The sequence below is a fragment of the Homalodisca vitripennis genome, chromosome 5 (genome assembly GCF_021130785.1).
Source record: "Homalodisca vitripennis isolate AUS2020 chromosome 5, UT_GWSS_2.1, whole genome shotgun sequence".
NCBI classification, from domain to species: domain Eukaryota; kingdom Metazoa; phylum Arthropoda; class Insecta; order Hemiptera; family Cicadellidae; genus Homalodisca; species Homalodisca vitripennis.
The window spans coordinates 62,907,585-62,926,691 of record NC_060211.1 but is presented as its reverse complement, the minus strand read 5'-3'; the positions used below and the strand labels follow the sequence as shown (position 1 = coordinate 62,926,691).

The window sequence follows — 19,107 nt, the reverse complement described above, 5'->3', positions numbered from 1 at the left end:
TTACTCATACTTAGTTTTTGTAGTATATAACATTTTTAAAGTTATGTTGTGCCTTCAAAAAGTAAACCGCATCATCAATGGTGCAATTGTTATGAATAACTTATGGTGTTCATATTACAAGTCCATATCCGACCTACTCCATCACGTCATCAGAGTAAGCTGGATATTACAGGTTTTACTGTAAAATAATTTAAAGTTGTTATTATGTCTGTATCTTATATCATTGTTATTTTTCTGTTACATTTTATGGTCATTTAAATTAGTATTTATAAATAACACACATGATTTTAAATAATGTCCCCTGTTGTATATGTTAAGTTAAGTAGTATTGTAACATTAATAGTCTTAAGAGCCAGCTTTAATAACAACTATTTTCATTTTAATCCCATCAGATAGTGTTACACCCTTAGATTTAGTTGTAGAATTTTGAGATATGTCTTGCTTTAGATATAATTAGCATCCAGACACATTTTAGTTACTTCTTTATTGTTGTTCGAAGAACAAATTAAAAAGTTTCATTTTGTTGTTTGAATATAAAAAAGTACAAATTGTATAAGAAAATCTCAAAAAGCTTTTGAATGCTTATTAATCATATCTTTAAGATGAGATGTTTCACATAATCTTCTGACTGGCCCTTAAAATTAAAGTGCTAGAATATTTAGAATTAAACATTAGCTGAGGAAAGATTTTAGTTGACTTAATTATTAATTTATAATAAATAAATCTATTGAATTGCTAATTTAGTTTAGAGAGATATAGGAATTGTGCTGCATGTAAATAAATTATTGTTATATGGTGGATGAATGTATAAAATAAAAATGTTGATTCAACTTTAAAGATGCATGTAATCTGTGTAGCTGGTAAATTTGCACAAATATCAAATAAATTGCTTTGTTGCCTGATCTATAGTAATGTTTCATGTACAAAAGACTCTGTTTTGTAAGTTTTATTGTGAGTGCATCCACGAATATTACGTTTGAAATGAATGTGCTTTATTGGAGAATAGTGTGTAATTGGTTGCTTAAGTGTTTTATTACTAGCACCATAAAACCTAATCTTTGTACTGTATAGTAATACGCTTCATTTTTGAGTGTAATATCAGTCTTCAGCTAATAACTGCAAAAATTAGATGCATTCCCTTCCCCATATGAGAACTGTTCATGATTAAATATCACTGTAAAAACAATTAATCCATTTAAGTCATTTTTGTAAGTGAATCTATTAAATTATTTACAAATGCTTTTAAATTACAGTGAAGCTAAATAACGTTTATTACGGAAGTTTTTTGTTAGTGTTGCATAGTAACTGAAACATTTTCCACTATGTTTGCTCTCTTCTTCCAATATGGAATTCTAAAACATAAAGTTAATTATGCATTATAATGTAGTGAATGTTTAATACATGTTCTTTTTCTGGGTGTTTTGTTTCAGGTGGTATATTTTACATATATTTTCTGTTGTCCTTTTTGATTTTAGAACATACAATTCCAGGTTCCTTTATTAGATCATTTTAATGTGTGCTTTTATTAAAAATATTGTGAAAAGTTGAAAAGAAAATTTGTTGAGATAGACAGGCATTAAACTTAGAGCTCATGAGTTCTGAGCTTTAATGAATGTCTTCCTTGCTTCTTTACAAAAGTGAAATATCCTTATATGTTGAAGTGATCCCCTTGTGTATACATAATCTAAATATTTTCATTCACTTTGAAAGTAATTACTAAAGAGGAAAAGATGAAAGACAGGACTTACATTAATTCACATTAATTGAGCTCTTGTTGCTATTTTTACCATATTTCTTTGCTTTGTATCTATTGAGAGACTATATCCACATCTACTAGAAAACTGTAACAGACAGAGCTTGAATTGATCTTAATTTCTCTCATTAGCAATTCATAATAAAGTTTGGCAGAATGCCTTTGTGGGAATGAAGGTTAGAAGCTAGCTTAAAGTTTTCATTGAAATTTGGACTGGCAAATTACTTCTGCTAAACAACCTACAACTTCCATGTTGATATATGACCGCTTGTGTTAACAGGGCCCAATAGGCAAGAGAGGACGGAAAGGAGATAAAGGTGACAAGGGGGACCAGGGTGTCCCGGGACTGGACGCTCCATGCCCCATTGGGCCTGACGGCCTCCCACTTCCCGGCTGCGGCTGGAGACCACCAAAGGTACTATAAATACTGTACTGTGTAAAAATTGTACATTTTGTGCTTTACCAAGAATTGTGTTTTGTTTTATTAAAAAAATCTTGTATAGTTCACAGTGTTGGGAAGAGTTGCAAGAGTAGATTTAAAATTCTTTAAAAATAGCAATAAACAGCTTTTTGATGCTTACTTGGATTGGGAGATCTCTTTTTAGATTTGGAAACTTTGGCTTGTGCTTGGTGTGTTTATATTTTAAAATTGTGGTAGTAAAAACTGAAAAAATTAAATAGGCAAATTTTCATTTATTCCAAGTATTTCTAAAATTAATTTTTCTTATACATTCACTAATCTTTCAAATCAATATAAATTTTTGGAAAATTGTTGATTTTAAACTCATTGAAACACTTGTATACAATATTAAAGGGTTAAAACTGGTTATAACTTGGAATTTTAAATAGTAACTTGATAGAAATATAAATATTTTATTAACACAGAAACGTTACAAACATGTACAGAACATTAACAGGTCAGCTACCTTGTAATAAACTAAAGTAGTCTAAAATAAATAATCTAAATATGAATAATGATAGAATAGAAGTGTACTATAATATTGCAAACGATAAATACTGGATTACAGTCAAATTACAGTTGTTATTGTTATAAATTGAGTCATGCCATAGTTATATGAAAGATTAAAAATAACATAATTGATGATATAATATGCAAGAATTTTAACCCTTTCAGTGCATAGGTATTTTTCAAGTTCTGATCTAATAGTGCCAAGCATATACAAGTGTGTACCTGTCAGAGCCAGAGGGTTTTATCTCTTTTGTAATTGTGTTGGTAAATAATATGTATTTCTGTTATATTTTACACACAATGATTTTTTACCTAATAATAGATAAACGTTCAATCTATTGGAATAAAGTATTAAAAAAAGCCTAACTCAAATTAAAATATTTGTATTAAAAAATATTACTTACATAAAAAATTGTTGTTTAGACATCTTGAAATATTAAACAAAAAACTATTTTTTTTATTTTTATTTAAGATCACTTAGCTAAACAAATGAGTATCCCCTGTGATTGCTAAATGAACAACAAATATTAATAGACTACGAAAAAGTAATATTCTATGCACTTGGGAGTGCCAATGCATTGGACTTTGGGTTTGAGTTAGGGATAACGCAGGTTCAAATCCTGTCAGTGACCATTGCACTTTTTATCAGTACCATTGACCTTGTACTGTATAGACTCTCCCCCGCATTCTGTTTGATAAGATACTTGCACAGGCCAGTGGCCCATGAGGGCGGACATAATAAGGCTTAAAAGGGCCTATCCTTTACAAAAAAAATAAAATAAAAAAAGTTACACCAACCAGAAAGATTCAAAATTATATGGATAAGATTAGAAGGTTCATAGCTTTTTCAATACTGCTATTTACCAGACAACAGTACAACTACTTAAAGCAAACAGGACAACACACAAGTGCCTCGTCAAAACAAGATTTATGACATCACCATTGGCAGGCCATTATTATTGATTCACCATTATTATTGGTAAATTCTAGTCATAACATGTCAATATATGACAGGTTAATATATGTTTAGCAATGCTAGATCACATAATTAGTTCTATCTTCAAATATAGCACAGAACTTTCTGAATTACTATGGACGAGTCCATTTGTTTGCGAGAAAGAAATAAGAAATATCTTTGTCAATAAGCCTACACAATCAGATCAATACCTAAGTGGTTCAGCATCTGTGTTAAACTACATTGATTTGGCCCATGGCTTCTCTTTACTTCAACTTTAAGTGAAGTTATAGATTAGCTTAACAGATTGGTGTACAATTGTATATTTTGTATAATAAACAAATTTGCATTAAGCTACTTTTTCTACGGAAAATCTCCTGTAGGAGTGTCCGAGTGTTATTAGACTAATAATAAATTACTCCATTATTTTCTATTATTTTGATAAAGTAGACAATGCAAAATGTACATTATGGCATTAGAATTGTTTGCTAATTGTACGTTCAAGATGTTTTCACATTTTTTATCATATGTATATTAAATTCATAATTTCAACAAACAAGGGTGTAGGTACTCTAATATAAAAACTCAACTTTCACTCAGCTTAATCATAAACATATTGTTTTCTTAAAGAAATGATTACATACAGCAGTGCAACATTCTTCCAGTATAAAAATGTATCAATATTTTAACTACGCCAAATATTAGTATTGCAAAGTAGATCTACAACCTTAATGGATTTAAAACCTGAAACATTTGTTTGCTACCAGTCTTATTTTAAGAGTTGCAAAATTCACAGAATATAAGAAATTGTCTTTTAAACAAAATAAAATATACGAAACCCTTGTGTGTTGAATGACTGAAATTTTCATCCTTGCAGCTTAACTCATCATCATAACCAGCACAGCCACCAACCCCCTTCATATGTACACATGTATATTGCTTTGTATTTTTTAGTGATTAACACAATGTCTTGTTCCCACAAAAAGTGCTCAAATTATTTAAATAAAGAACATTTAAGAAAAAATCCATGAGAATTTCCTTAAATATTGTGGGAGCAAGCAGTGTAGTGAGTAATACTAACCAAGCATGTGTGTGGGCTGGGGTAGGACTTTAGTGACACGCACACTACGCCCTCATCTCTGTCTATAACACCCGAAAGTCCTGCGGAGGATTATGATGATGGAGGAGAAGAGGAGTATGAGGAGTATCCCGACCCTAACACTAACAACTACCAGCCGACCAAGTAACACAGGTGAGGTAACAATGTAGCTTAGCAATACCTGAACCTGTCATCGCTTTAGCACTTCATTGTTTGTGAAACCAAACTAACAATATCATATCATCAATTGTCAACACTCATTTTAGCAGTAATTAGAATGTGTTGAGTACTTCATTATTAATAAGGAATTAAATATTATATCATCCTAGTGGCCAGAATTTCATCACAGATCACTAGATCTCATAGGATTAATTTGTTCTCATTCTGGGATCTGGTAAGCTATTCTGTAATCTGGATATTCCAATTGCTAATATTCAATTATCACTCATAAGGGGTCAGGGGCATTACTTCTCCATATATTGCAATCTTTTGGACAATAAGATTATCAAAAAGATTATTTTCATTGTCACAAAAAATTTTGTTCAATCAGCCGACTTTGGATCCATTAGCATTGTGTAAATATTGGTCTTGGATATATCTCTAAGATTTTGACTATATTTATGAGGTATACATATATCAGCATCGCTTTGACAATAACTGTGCTGAATATTTTGGTCCTAAGTACTATCTTTTTAAAATCAATGTCTTCCTTCATTTTGTTTTTAATGTATAAGTTTTCTTGAGTATGTGAAATGCCTCCATGAGCAAAGTTAGATAATTTGACAGTCACAAATTTATTGTGTAGACCGTTTGCATAGTTCCGCAACTTCCATTTTATCCTGCCTAGTATACTGTTTTGTTTCTTGCCATCAGGCCAGATTAAAAATATAGTTTCCATACTTTTTTATTTTGTTCTTTGTACAGTGACAACATCATAAATGGAAATAAGAAAAAAAGAGAATAAAAGAGGTGAGGAGTGATAACCCCATAATACTGATCCTTGAGTAGATAATGTGTGATGAGTGGATAATCCTACATGGTTTTGAAGCTAGTCCAATGAAGGTCTAGCACAGTCAGAAAAAATATGAAATACTCACCACTTTGATGATTGATATTTTAACAAATTTCCTTGTATATAAACATACATTTGTATATACACTTATATAAATTTGTTTTACATATTTTAACATAAATTCTATTCACCTATTTGATTCACTTAAACATGTGATTTTGAATAATTCGAATAATGCACATTGTTCCACAACTTAATAATTAAATCAAGTATATTTGAATGTTAATCTCACTACACATTATATAATTTCCAATTGCCACTTTACAAATTTACTTATAAACCAATTTTATAAAGGATGTGCTCTCTCACACGAGGACTACTAACAAAAATTGTTTCACTGCGATGGTTAAAGCAAGAAAGAGACTGGGCAATGCTCCAGCTGTCGGGGCAACACACAAGAAGTTGTGAGCTTTTTAGCCTTTGCCCCAAACTACTACGTTTTAATTTAATGTTCGTCAATATTGCCAATAGATCAGTGGTGTATTTCAAGTTATGCCGCTCAGGGGCTAGCAGCTATCTGCTGCACCTTGTTTGTTTCATACTCGTGTTTCAAAGTCGTATTAAAAACATTGTAGATACAAATAACATTATAGGTTCAAAGCAATTTGATTTGTTATTTTTGTTATCATTTATCAATGTTAATAATGTACTTTAGTTCATCAAAGCTGTAATATGCCTAATTGGAAGAAATAAGAACATTTTACAATAATAAACCAGCTAATACACTTGAGTCGTAAGTATGCAAGGTGGCAAATATAATGTACACATATATTCTGGAAAAAGTAAAACAGAACTTTGTATGATTTACATCTCTTTAGTAATTCAATCAACTTTCTTCTTGATTTTAGAGACTGAGAATGAATTGATATAACATCGTTGAAGGCTAATTTATTGGTCATCTCAGACTCGATGGTTAAAACAACCATATCCTCCAAACATCTCTTTGGTGATTCAATAAACTTTTTTTGTAATTTTTGAGACTGAGAATGAACTTATAACATCATCGAAAGCTAATTTCTTGGTAATCTCAGACTCAATGGTTAAAAGAACCACATCCTCCAAACTTGCTTCGGTCATCATCGATCGTGTAGGTTTTTATCCGTTTGAGAACAAAAATTAACTTTTTGCTGAACAGTTTGATGCTGGGATCGTCAAAAAATAACAATATTATGTCAACATAAGAGTATACGTCTTGAACTCCATAGACATGTAACAGTTAATAGAGATTAAAAATACTTTTTGGACGTTCTTGCTCTTTAAGCTCCTTTAAGAAACAAAATAAACATTCTATAGCAAAACCTCCTGGTGAAGGGAGATTCTTGTTATAAAAACTGCACAATTTTTGATAGTGATCAGTTAGTGTCTCTTTGTCCGTTCTTCTTTTTCGCTGAAGATAAGAAATCAAAAAATTAAACTCAGCTTATCTATAGTGTTGTCATTTATAAGCCACAACGCAGGTTCAAATGTAAACTCTTGCTCTGTACAGTTGAAGATAATTGACGAATTGTGTTAAATACATCTTTCATTTCTATCTGTTTCGTCATAAGCCCACAGTCAATTTCGGAGTTCTTGTGGCGTTCGCTGGTTTCGTCATGTTGTTATAATGTTATCTGTTGTGTCTTGACCTTCCACTTTACTAGTTGTACCAGTTTCAGAATTGTCTTTTTGAAAAATCTATACCTGTATACTCTTGTTGACTTCTTTATTGTTTCCTGCTTTTTAAGTTTCTCTGGAGCTGCTTTCCTACAAGCAGCTCCACTTAAGTGCTTTTTACCATTACTCATGTCCTATAGAAGTCTTGGAAACACAATACACTATACTACTTATGTCGCCCTATACAATACAGAGTTCAGTTGACAGTTTAACTTCCTACTATTTTGTATAGAACAGTGCAGTACACCAGCCTTGGTATACACACCCTAATTTTTCCTATATTCTCAATTGATTTTTTTCCATCCCAGACTTTGTATGAGCAATCTTTTCAGGTATCAGTGAAACCCCAATAGAAATCAGCAGTTTCCTTCAATGTCTATTACCATAAACAGCTTCCGTGTTGATCATTTCCTGGAAATATCTTTTTAGTTTTACCTAGAACTCAATGATTGAGCTCAATAATTTCAGATCAACAGCTGTTTGTTGGGTTTGTCTGCTGAATACATCTGTTACGAGTATCAATTTAAATTGATTAGAATAAAAAGTTATATTTTAACTGAGAACCTCAAGCGTTATTTACATCATATTTTTATTTTAATAAAATCAATTTTTAATATAAGGATATATAAGGATAAAACAGTTAAAATAAGAAGAAGAAAAAAATAATTACCTGCATTAAAATTTCTCTTTGATAATTTTAATTGATTGGTAATATTATATTACATAATTAAAAAAATATGATGAGAAATTAATAATATTTGTTTAACACAAACTCTTTTTTATGTTGACATAAAATTAATTAAATTAACAAAACTTGGGAAAAAATATTAAAAAATGGATGCAAGTAAATTCCATGAAGGTGATTTTGTCTTTGCCAAAATAAGGGGCCATGCAGCCTGGCCTGCTATAATTACAAACTGTTGAAAAAAAGGGAAATATGTCCATATTTCATGTTATGTTCTATAAAACTAAAGAAACGGGCACATGTTGTTTAAGTGAATTGACTCATTATAGAGAAAGCAAACAACAATTTTCAAAGGGAAAAAATTATGAATAACAAAGATTTTTTTTGTTTAGCAATAAAAGAGATTGAGGAGGAAATCAATAAAAACAAAAAAAATGAGAGTTTCTATAAGTAATAATAGTGCATCTATACGGTGCTCAACTCCTGTTCTCCAAAAGCTCTATAAACCTATCTAATGTAGGAAGGGACGAAATAAATTTTGAAGATAAGGCTGTTAACACTCCTAGATATATGGATCTGAATTGTCAAGTAGAAGCTTTGACTGAAAAATGTATAAGGCTTAGAACAAAAGTATTATAGAAAAAGATGAAATAATTAGTTTGAAACGAACGATGAAATATCTTCTATGCTACAAGAGGAACATAATACAAAAGACTTTCAAACCCAAATCCTAATACGGGAACTCAAAGAAACTAAAATAGAAAATGAAAACCTAAAAACTGTTATAGCTATGATGCAAAAGGATTATACTGACCTAGAAAACAAATTTAAAAATACAAGAGAAAAATACACTTAAATGTTTAAACTGCTTTCCATGCTTAGATCAAGTCAGTACTAATTCTAATCTTTCAAATGAATTTGGCAAAAACCTACACATACATCAAAAGTTTCAAATGGAAAAAACATAGTTCCACAATTTATTGCCAAAACAGTTTTGAGGTTCTGTCTGAGGACAATAGTGAAGAGGAAGGAAGAATTCAGCAATCACTCCTGATACCATAAACTCCCTTAGTAAAAGAACCAAAAATGTAAGTAATACAGGAAAATAAACATATTGAAGAAAATCTCTGCACATACTCATGTATCTCTGGCTGCAAAATCCAAATTTAATAATAATGGCTGATAGCCATGGGACAAATCTCAGTAATCTATTGCAGCAAAAGGACAAACTTAAATGTAACTGCAGTTGTGAGGCCAGGTGCAAAGATAAATGGGGTAATTAAAGAAGTAGAGGAACTTTCAAGTGGTTTCAATGAAGATGATTTTATTCTTGTAATAGGAGGCACAAACAATGTTGAAAAGCACTGGGAAAAAAGCATATCTTGGAAGAGTTTGGAAGGTTAATGGAATGTACAAAGAAAACAAATCTCATTGTTTGCGACCTTGCCTATGCGTCATGACAAGCCAGAACTAGACCAGTAAAATTGATACAATAAATACGGAACTAAACTACCAAGATTTCAAATACGGACACAAACATTAGACTACTAGAACTTCATCTATTACCACGTCATCTATATACCAACCATGGTATGCACTACAACAAAAGAGGAAAAAGAAAAATTGCTGAAGAAGTTTTGAGAGCACTGCAATACTCTCGCTCCACTCTGACTGCAACTACGACTCCACAAGTTGTAAGTGAATCTCGGCCCTCCCATTCTCCTCCAAACACTGACTACCCTGCTGGACTTGGACTAGTAACCCCTTCAACTGCACCACGCATTCCTGCTATAATCTGTAGTCCTAATCTAGATAGTGATAAGAGTTTTTTAGAAAATGTAGAAACATCAATGAAGGAAATCTAATATCTGGAAAAAAGATAAACAGTAGTATAAAAATAAAGGATAATAAATGTCCCGCTGTGCTACATTACAACATCCAAGGTGTTAAGAGCAAAATTGATGAAACTAGAGTTGTTAATAACAAACTGTAAATATGATGTACAAATAATTTGCCTTAATGAACACAACATAAAAAATTCTAATCAAACTTTTTTAAATAAATTAAATGGTTTTAAAATTAACTGATGGATTTTTTAGAAATAGATCTAGGGGAGGGTCTTGCATTCTAATTAAAAACCATTTACAGGGTACTCCTAGACCGGATCTCTCAATCCTAAATGAAGAGTTCATCTTTGAAGGATCATTTACAGAAATCAAATCTCTGAATTGTTTAATTGTGGCAATATACAGAACACCAGGCTACTCAATGACTAACCTCTTTATACATAAATTTAAAAACTTTTAATGCAAATACTTGAAAAGGCCTCAAAAACAAAATTTGTAGCTATTGCTTCAGACTTTAATATTAATTTGTTACAAAATGATAAATTTTCAGAATCATTTCAGGATTTAGCAAAACAATTTGGATATAAGATAAATAATAGAGAAACCAACTCGAATAACTGATACAACAATGAGTTGTATAGATAACATATTAACCAGTTTAAAATGGGGGCAGTAGCAGTGTTCTCAACACAGATCCTGGCCCTCTCAGACCATAATGTACTTATCGTTTCCTTACCATACTCAAAACAATTCTCAAAATTATAAAAACAACCAACAAAAAATATCAGAATATATAATGGAGACAATTCATTTTGTTTATTAATAAACTTAGACCGCGAAATGAATGAATTCCATTTCCTGGATTGTGTAGAAGCAAATTATAAGTGTTTTTCTCCATAAATTTATATCTTGTATGAATGAGGCTTTTCCTTTAAAGGACTGTTAAAGTAAATAATATGAAAAAAAATAAAATGGATTACGGAAGGTATAAAAACGTCTGCTAAGAGAAAAAGAGAGTTACATGTCATAGCAAAATAAACAAAGATCCAAAATTCCAAAACTATGTTAAGAACTACAAAAAGTGTTTTAAAAAAGTAGTAAACAAAGCAAAAAATTATAGCAAATGAAAAGTTTATAATCAATGCAAAAAAAGTCAAAAGCCACTTGGGCCATTGTGAAAAAAAGAGCTAGGAGTACAATGTAGCAGGGATGACAAAATCATTTTTAAGCATTAATGGCGATGAGATAAGAAACCCCCGTGCACTTGCTGAACAGTTTAATGCCCATTTTGCTAACGTTGTTGATACGCTACATATACCAAAAACAGTACAAACACATAACATTAATGCTAGATCAGTGTAATACAAACTACCAGAATTAGATTTTCTTCATTTTGTATTAGTTACTGAGGTAGAAAAGATAATTCTTGGTTTAAACAATAGTAAGGCATGTGGCTGGGATGGCATACCCATATCTATTACTGAAACTTTCGTCCAAAATAATAAGCCCAATATTGACCAGGATAATAAACCAGTCATTCCTCTTAGGACATTTCCCAGATAAACTAAAGTTGTCTGAAATCATACCTGTATATAAAAAGAAAGACTCCCCTAAGGGACATCTCAAACTATCGACCTATCTCTTTATTGAGCAACATTTCAAAAGTCTTTGAAAAGGCAGTACATTCTAGATTAACAAAATTTTTAGAAAGAAACAAATTAATATGTGATGAGCAGTATGGTTTCAGAAAGAACAGAAATACAGAATTAGCTATGGTTTCGTTTGTAAATAGTGTTTCAACTTCCTTGGATCAGTCAAAGTATACCGCAGGTATATTTTGTGACTTATCAAAAGCCTTTGATTGCGTAAATCATAAATTGCTCCTCTCAAAATTATATCAAATTGGAATTAGGGGTCTAGCTTTGGATTATCTGCAATCATATCTAAATAACAGGAAACAAAGAACCATTATCAATGAGAATTCGCATAGAGTCACATCAGATTGGGAAAATATTCTTTATGGTGTCCTCAAGGCTCTATTTTAGGGGCCTACCCTTTTTCTTATATATATTAATAATTTACCAATTCGACATACCAAAACAAACAATTTATTTTATTGATACAACATGTTCAAATGTTCTTATTACAGAAAAAAACTTTTTTCAATATGGAGGAATCTATAACAAGAACTCTTCAGTTGTTAGAAAATTGGTTTAATTCTACTGGACTTCTGTTAAATCAAACTAAAACCCAATTATAATAAATTTCAGACCTAGTAACAATGGTAATAGCTTCTTAGAAAAGTTTGGATTACATCTAGTGGATCTCACTGGATTAAATCTAGTGGACTCTCACAAATTTTTAGGTATCAAAATGACAAAAACTTGGGGAAATGCCATGTAAAACCTTGTAAAAATTGAGTTCGTTCCGATTTGCAAATGAAGATTTTGGTAGAATCCGTATCTATTAAACACATGTAAAATTGTATACTTTGCATATATTCAGTCAATTCTTAAGTATGGTATAGTAATATGGGGATCATCTCTGATTTTGAAAAAGTTTTCATGGCACAAAAAAAGCAGTGGTAAGAGCAATGATGGGAGCAAACTTCAGAGAAAGCTGCCGTCCTATATTTAAAAAAGCAAAAAATACTTACACTGCCATGTTCTATACATATTGGACATTTTAAATCTGGTCCACAAACATCCAAATCTTTATAGTTCATACACAAACCAGCATACCTATAACACCACACATAAGGATCTTTTGTTGTTTCCAATTCATAAAACTACCTTATTAGAGAAAAGTCCTTTATATATGGGTATTCGTGTGTAACAATAGTTTGCCAACACCATTAAAACATCTTGAAGAAGCTCAATTTCATAAATGTATTAAAAAAAAATATTATTGAAAAAAGCCTATTATAGTACAGATGAGATATTAAATGACAAGACAATTATATTTTAAATAAATAATTTATAAACATCCCAGAACATGCACAAGCATTAATAAGTGTGTATGTTGAATATTTCTGTCTTACTTTTAGGAAATTTCACTGTTTTACTTTTAAATTTAACATTGTTTTTTAAATTATGACAATGCACCTGTTTGTATTACAAATTGTAATAATGTTCAAATTTAATGTGCAATAAAGACTTTGACTTTGACTTTGACTTTGATAATCTGATATTGTTGGTGACCTAACAAACACAACATATTATGTGACAATTACTGTTGTGAACCAGTTGGTGCCATTATTGAGTAGTTTTAATTAGTTATTTCTGAAAAGCTAAATTTATTGGAATGGTTAAAAATCCATAATAACCTACCATTGCATTCTCCGTGTGATATTTTGTTATTTGTTTACAGGACTAGTTCAAGACATCTGTAAGAGAACTGCCATGTACATATACCCGCCATTTCAACAAACTCTAGTGAAGTGATAGCGTTAAATTACGCATTTGTGTCAAGTTAGCGTAGTCAAATGTTTTATTTTTGTACATAAATATAAACAATTTCGTTTTTGTTTTGTTAAGTTTTATCTAATTTAGTGTACATAAGTTAAATAGGGTATACATAGATAATAAGTTTTTTACCTCCTTTTTTATTACTAGTAATGACTAAGGTCATTTACGCAGTTAATATGAAAATGACTTAAAGCAGTTGATAATTATTTTATGTTTATAGTTAAATCATTATTAACCAAAGCATTGATTTGAATTGTGTTTTATATAAGTTTAACAAAGCATTAGAATGTTTTAATAAATTATACTCTTCTACGTGAATTTTAAATTATATTAATCCACTTCTAGAATTAAATTACTTTGATAACAAAATTTAGCAAATATATTTATAAGATATTGCATATATATGTTCAATTATACCATTCATCTGAACTGTTTAAAAGGTTTATTTTTATATTGTTGAAGTGCCTTGCAGTGATCTCCACAGAAATATTTTGTGTACAAAAACGAAAGTTGTATGGCAAAATTATTTAGATCTTTTGTTATCAACCAACTTTGTGTCAGTTCAACTTCCAGACATTCAAAGCCATGGATGAATTTATGTTTGTGTGTTAATAGTTAGTCACTGTATGTATTTATCAGTTAAGAACGTATGTATAGTTGTGTGTTTGATGCATTTGGTAAGAATGCTTTAATTTATTTATCAACTTTTGTACGTACTGTATTTTTAAGTTCCTACTGAGTCTTTTACAGGTAAAAAAATATTCACACTAATCCGTATTTTAAAAGTTAAAAGGTATTTACATTTTTTTATAAATACAGTCTATTTGAAAAAATAAATACAAAGTGGAATATTTAATCTTACGTATAGAACACATTAAATTTATAACTAATACTTTTTTCTGAAAATAGTTCACTTTTATCTAAACATTATTTTATGCTCTTATTGTTTCAGGTACATTTATGAATTGGATGTAGGCAAATTTATTTAACTAAGTATTAAACAATAGTGATAGGATTTTTATCATTTTTATGGAAAATGGTTTTTTGTTCTTGGTACTTTGTATCTTTTATAAATATTTTGTTCATATTTACTTATTGTAGCTACAATGTCACTGTTCAGTCAAAAAGGAATATATAGTTATGTATCCGTACATTAACCACCCTTTTGTATTTGGGTAAAGTAAGTGTAGGCATGAGTGTTTCCTGTGCTGTAACCATAGGACTTGACTTTGAGGGGAGGGGGGCATCTGATTGAAGAGCATACCATACCAGGGGATATGGTAAACATCTAAATAACTGTAAATTTCAATCGATTATAGAAGCCTAATTCATATAAAAAAAAACACATAACTTGTATTTAAAATAAGTTGGGTTGTTGTTATGTATATTTTTAAAATTTTAGAGCTTTTTGGGGGGAGCCTTCTATCCATCTTACTTCCCTCCCATTGGTTATGCCAGTGAATGTTTCACACTGATAGTAATAATTATCTGCTCATGCCAATTCACATGTAGATTTTTTGACATGCTTTGTTCTAACTATTTTCTCCTATAGCATAGGTCTGAATAGATTTTACGCTTGAAGAGTGAGTAATTCTCTCATGTACAATTTATTAGCTTATAGCCGTGTTCAACTATCAATCTGTAATCTTGTTTAGTAATGAGTTACTGCTAAATTCAGAATATGTAATTAATTAAATAAATTAAATATTGATTAGGGTCAGAAACAAAGATTTAATACCTATAGAAAAAATAATTTAGTCTCATTTACAGAATAATATACTCCATGTGATTACTACATAAAGATCTACACAACATTCACATTTGACCACCAACATATTTTGCTAAACAATTTGAGAAGTCAGATTCTGCTGTTAGTTTTTGGTTCTTTTCTCTTGAATTGAAAAACTAAGAATGATGATAGGAATCAATTGTTTTTAAAGTGTACTCTGCATATTTAAAGCATTTTGCCTTAGCCCTTTGAGCGCCAGTATTTTAATGCCACTCCATATGGAGAAGTGCCATGGTGAAATTGGCATGTTTTGCATGTTTTTATTGAGAAGTTTACTCGACTCTAGAATTTATACCAGACGCTTTCATTCGTTGAAATAAATGTAAAGTTGTCTTTTGTTTTGCAGTTAATTAACTGTGCCACAAGAACATGTAATCGAAATATTTTTAGAAATAGTAACCTAGTAACAAATTATAAAGTATTGGAATTTGTTTTTAATTTGGAGTTTATTCAAACTTTACGTACATTACAAAAAATATTTTGCACATGGGAACATATTTTGTTTCAATCTATACCTAATTATTAACATGTGTACACAAAAAAACTCATTTGGCAAATAATATTTGCTAACATTGATTTTCATCAAACTTAATTCTTATTTTTTAACATATTTGTTTTTGCAATATTAAAGCGCAAATGTTGGAAATAGTGATATTTTTTACAACTCTATGTAACATTGATAGATGTTAATTCTAAACTTAATTAAGAAAATAAAAAGTACTAAACAAAAGTAACCTATCTGTAATGAAAGGACACATAAGCAAGGGTAAAAATCACTTGGAAAGCTTTCATTGTTTTATGATAATACCAGTGTGATTCAGTAAAAACAGAGAGTGTATGCTTTTACTGCATCTCTTAGAAATAGTTAAGTGGTGGATCCAGGGGATAGGCTAGGAGGGTCATGTCATCCTCTAGTTTATGAAAAACGTAATCGATCTTGTATTATAACCATACATAAATTAAATTATGAACTAAACTTTGAATATGAGTGAATTGTTTTCTAAACAATTTATGTTTTGATGCATGGTCCAAAGTTACCTGTTATAATAACGATAATGATAAATTAAAACTCAGATGGCCCCCTCCAAAAATCAGGACTGGATCCACTCTTTCTTTGTACAAACTTAATTTTTAATAAACATATGTCAATATTGAAACACTACTTTTTTGCCAAGGAAATTGAATTCTACAAACTCTACAGTGTGAAACATTTTTGTTCAGAATGTATTATATTTAATTAAAAATAGTTAATAGTAGATTTTAAAATTTGTTTTACTTGAAATCTAAAACAATTTTTAGAATTCATTAGATTTAAAGATTTTATAAAATCTCCTAGTACAATGAAGATTAATCTGGTATGTTTTATATTTTTTTCAAAAACTTACTGACAATATTGTTCCATTATAAAAAATACTGGAATCAAATAATATGTAATTAAGGATTTAGTTACTCTTTACCAGCTCTACAACCAATCACAGCTTTTTAAACTTAAGGTTGAAATGGTAATGCCAGTTTAATGAGAAAGTATCAGATTAATCTATGGGCTGCTAAGATGTTAAATGTGAAAGACTGAATACTTCATTATGTGAGGAATGGTATAAGTATAACATTTAAATGACACTTCAGAGACAAGTAAGGTGAAGCCAGTGAAATTGTTACTTTTACAATTACACTTGTAATTTTGTAATGAGTGCCACACAGAAGTAACATATAGTTTTGTTTATTTTGTATTTTCTTATGTACAATAGTATGTGTTAGTTTTACAGTATAATTGTACAGAAAAGTAGGTTAAGTATGACACGTTACACATCGGTCTCACAAATAACGGAGTTTCTATTTATTTGTACAGTTCCCAAAAGAGATGTTAGCAAGCATGTTGTGCCAAATAATAAATGATTCATAAAGCTGTCTAATAAAACAACTGTCATCTATTCAGTAAATGTGTAATTTATCTACCTGTTTTCTTCCCAACAAATTTATTTGATAGTGTGTAAGTCCAATGACATTATTTGTTAAACTTTAAGTATGAAAACTTTCTTAATATGTTATTAAGAGTTATGAGAATTGAGATATTTTTGACATATAAGAATTTGTTTTTGCTAGCCTTGAAACTTCATCCATGTTTCATCTCCTCCAGCATCAATTTGTTATACTCATAATGGAAGCTTCTGGATTGTTTTATTAATAAATGAATGATGACTCACCTTAAAAATTCTGACTTGTAATTTTGCGAGACTAATTTAGATTTAAATTAAATCATTTTCAGTCATGGGAGCATATAGGAGGAAGACTTACTTTACTTTTCTATCTACCATTTTGGAATCATTGATTGATATGAAATGTACAAACATTGGTCATTTAATAAAATAGCTAAAATGTGTACGAAACAAATAAAATAAAACCTATGTGCTATTTTATGATGGTTAACCATCCTAACCTCAAATGGTACAGACTGTCATTGTGTTTAGAGTTTGTACATCAAGTTTTTAGTCAATGTCAGTTTTCTAGGGAAAGTGATAGCCGTATAAGTGTTTTTTAGGTTTGATCCTTAGAGCAGGAGGCCCCAACCTACGGCCCGTGTGCCACATCCGGCCCACGAACAGATTTCTTCCGGTCCACGGAAAGCTAGCATACTGCAAAAATATTTTTATTTGATATTACATTTCCTTTTAAACATTTTTACCATTAGCTCATTCTCGTTCATCTCATACTCATCTCTAACTTGCCTCTTCTATTCTCAATAACTGTAAAACTAGATATAAACATGTAGTGATCAACCACTGTGATAAATAGTAAGTTAGCATGGACTGTACGTGTATGGGCAGAAAACTCAGCGCTGTTGTTCTCTACCTTAAAGCTGTAAATAACATTGTTGATCAGCTGAAAGACGCATGCAAGGGATTTGAATGGTTCTCAATCGCTCTTGATAAATCAACTGATGTCACTGACTCTGCACAAGTTCTTTTATTTGTTCGTGGTGTGAACAGTGATTTTAAAAATCACAGAAGAGTTGGCTGACGTTTACTCTATAGAGAGTAGTGTGACCAGAGACAAAATCTTTGCAAAAATAAGTAAAACCATTTTTAATCTTGGGCTAAACTTCAAATGCATGAGGAATGTTACCACTTATGTTAGGAAAAATATGTCTGGTACAAAAACTAGAGTAATTGGAAATATTTGCAATTTTGTTAAAACAACTGGCGGTATTCAACCCATGATTTATCACTGCATTATCCATCAACAAGAGTTTTGTGATAAACACCTACCACAAAACATAGCTGAAGTAATGAATGTAGTTGTAAAAACATCTAACTTCATTAGATCAAGTTCCCTCAAACACTGCCAGTTCAAAAAATTTCTTGCTGAAATTAACAGTGTATACCCAGATGCTCTCTACCACTGTGAATTTCGCTGGTTGAGCAAAGGCAAAGTATTTCAGTAGTTTTTCGAACTTCGTGAAGTGATTGATATTTTTATGACTGAACAGCATCGCTCTGTACCTGAACTTTCTGAAAGTATATTTGTATGGAAATTGGCTTTTCTTGTTGACCTCACAGCACATATTAACTTTCTGAACTTGAAACTGCAGGGTGAAAACTCTTCAGTTTGTGACTTATACTGGCATGTCAAAGCTTTTAGAAAAACTCACACTTTTTGAGAAATGCTTCATAAGTGGTAACATTCCTCATGCATTTGAAGTTTAGCCCAAGATTAAAAATGGTTTTACTTATTTTTGCAAAGATTTTGTCTCTGGTCACACTACTCTCTATAGAGTAAACGTCAGCCAACTCTTCTGTGATTTTTTAAAATCACTGTT

At 30.7% G+C, this 19,107-nt stretch overlaps 1 protein-coding gene across 16 annotated transcripts in view; it reads left to right on the top strand.

Annotated features, from left to right (window-relative positions):
• Window positions 1–17,225, top strand: part of LOC124362306 (collagen alpha chain CG42342-like) — a 535,020-nt gene extending 517,795 nt beyond the window's left edge. For 14 of the 16 annotated variants that reach the window (XM_046816688.1, XM_046816693.1, XM_046816687.1 and 11 more), the window contains 3 exons: window positions 2,034–2,168; window positions 4,785–4,930; window positions 13,404–17,225. In XM_046816688.1, coding sequence (XP_046672644.1) covers window positions 2,034–2,168; window positions 4,785–4,925 — 276 coding nt within the window. In that variant the 3' untranslated portion in view covers window positions 4,926–4,930; window positions 13,404–17,225. Of the gene's footprint in view, window positions 1–2,033; window positions 2,169–4,784; window positions 4,931–13,403 lie in introns of those variants that run through there. The other 2 variants (XM_046816696.1, XM_046816699.1) reach the window with 2 other exon arrangements.
• The last annotated feature ends 1,882 nt before the right edge of the window (window positions 17,226–19,107 follow it).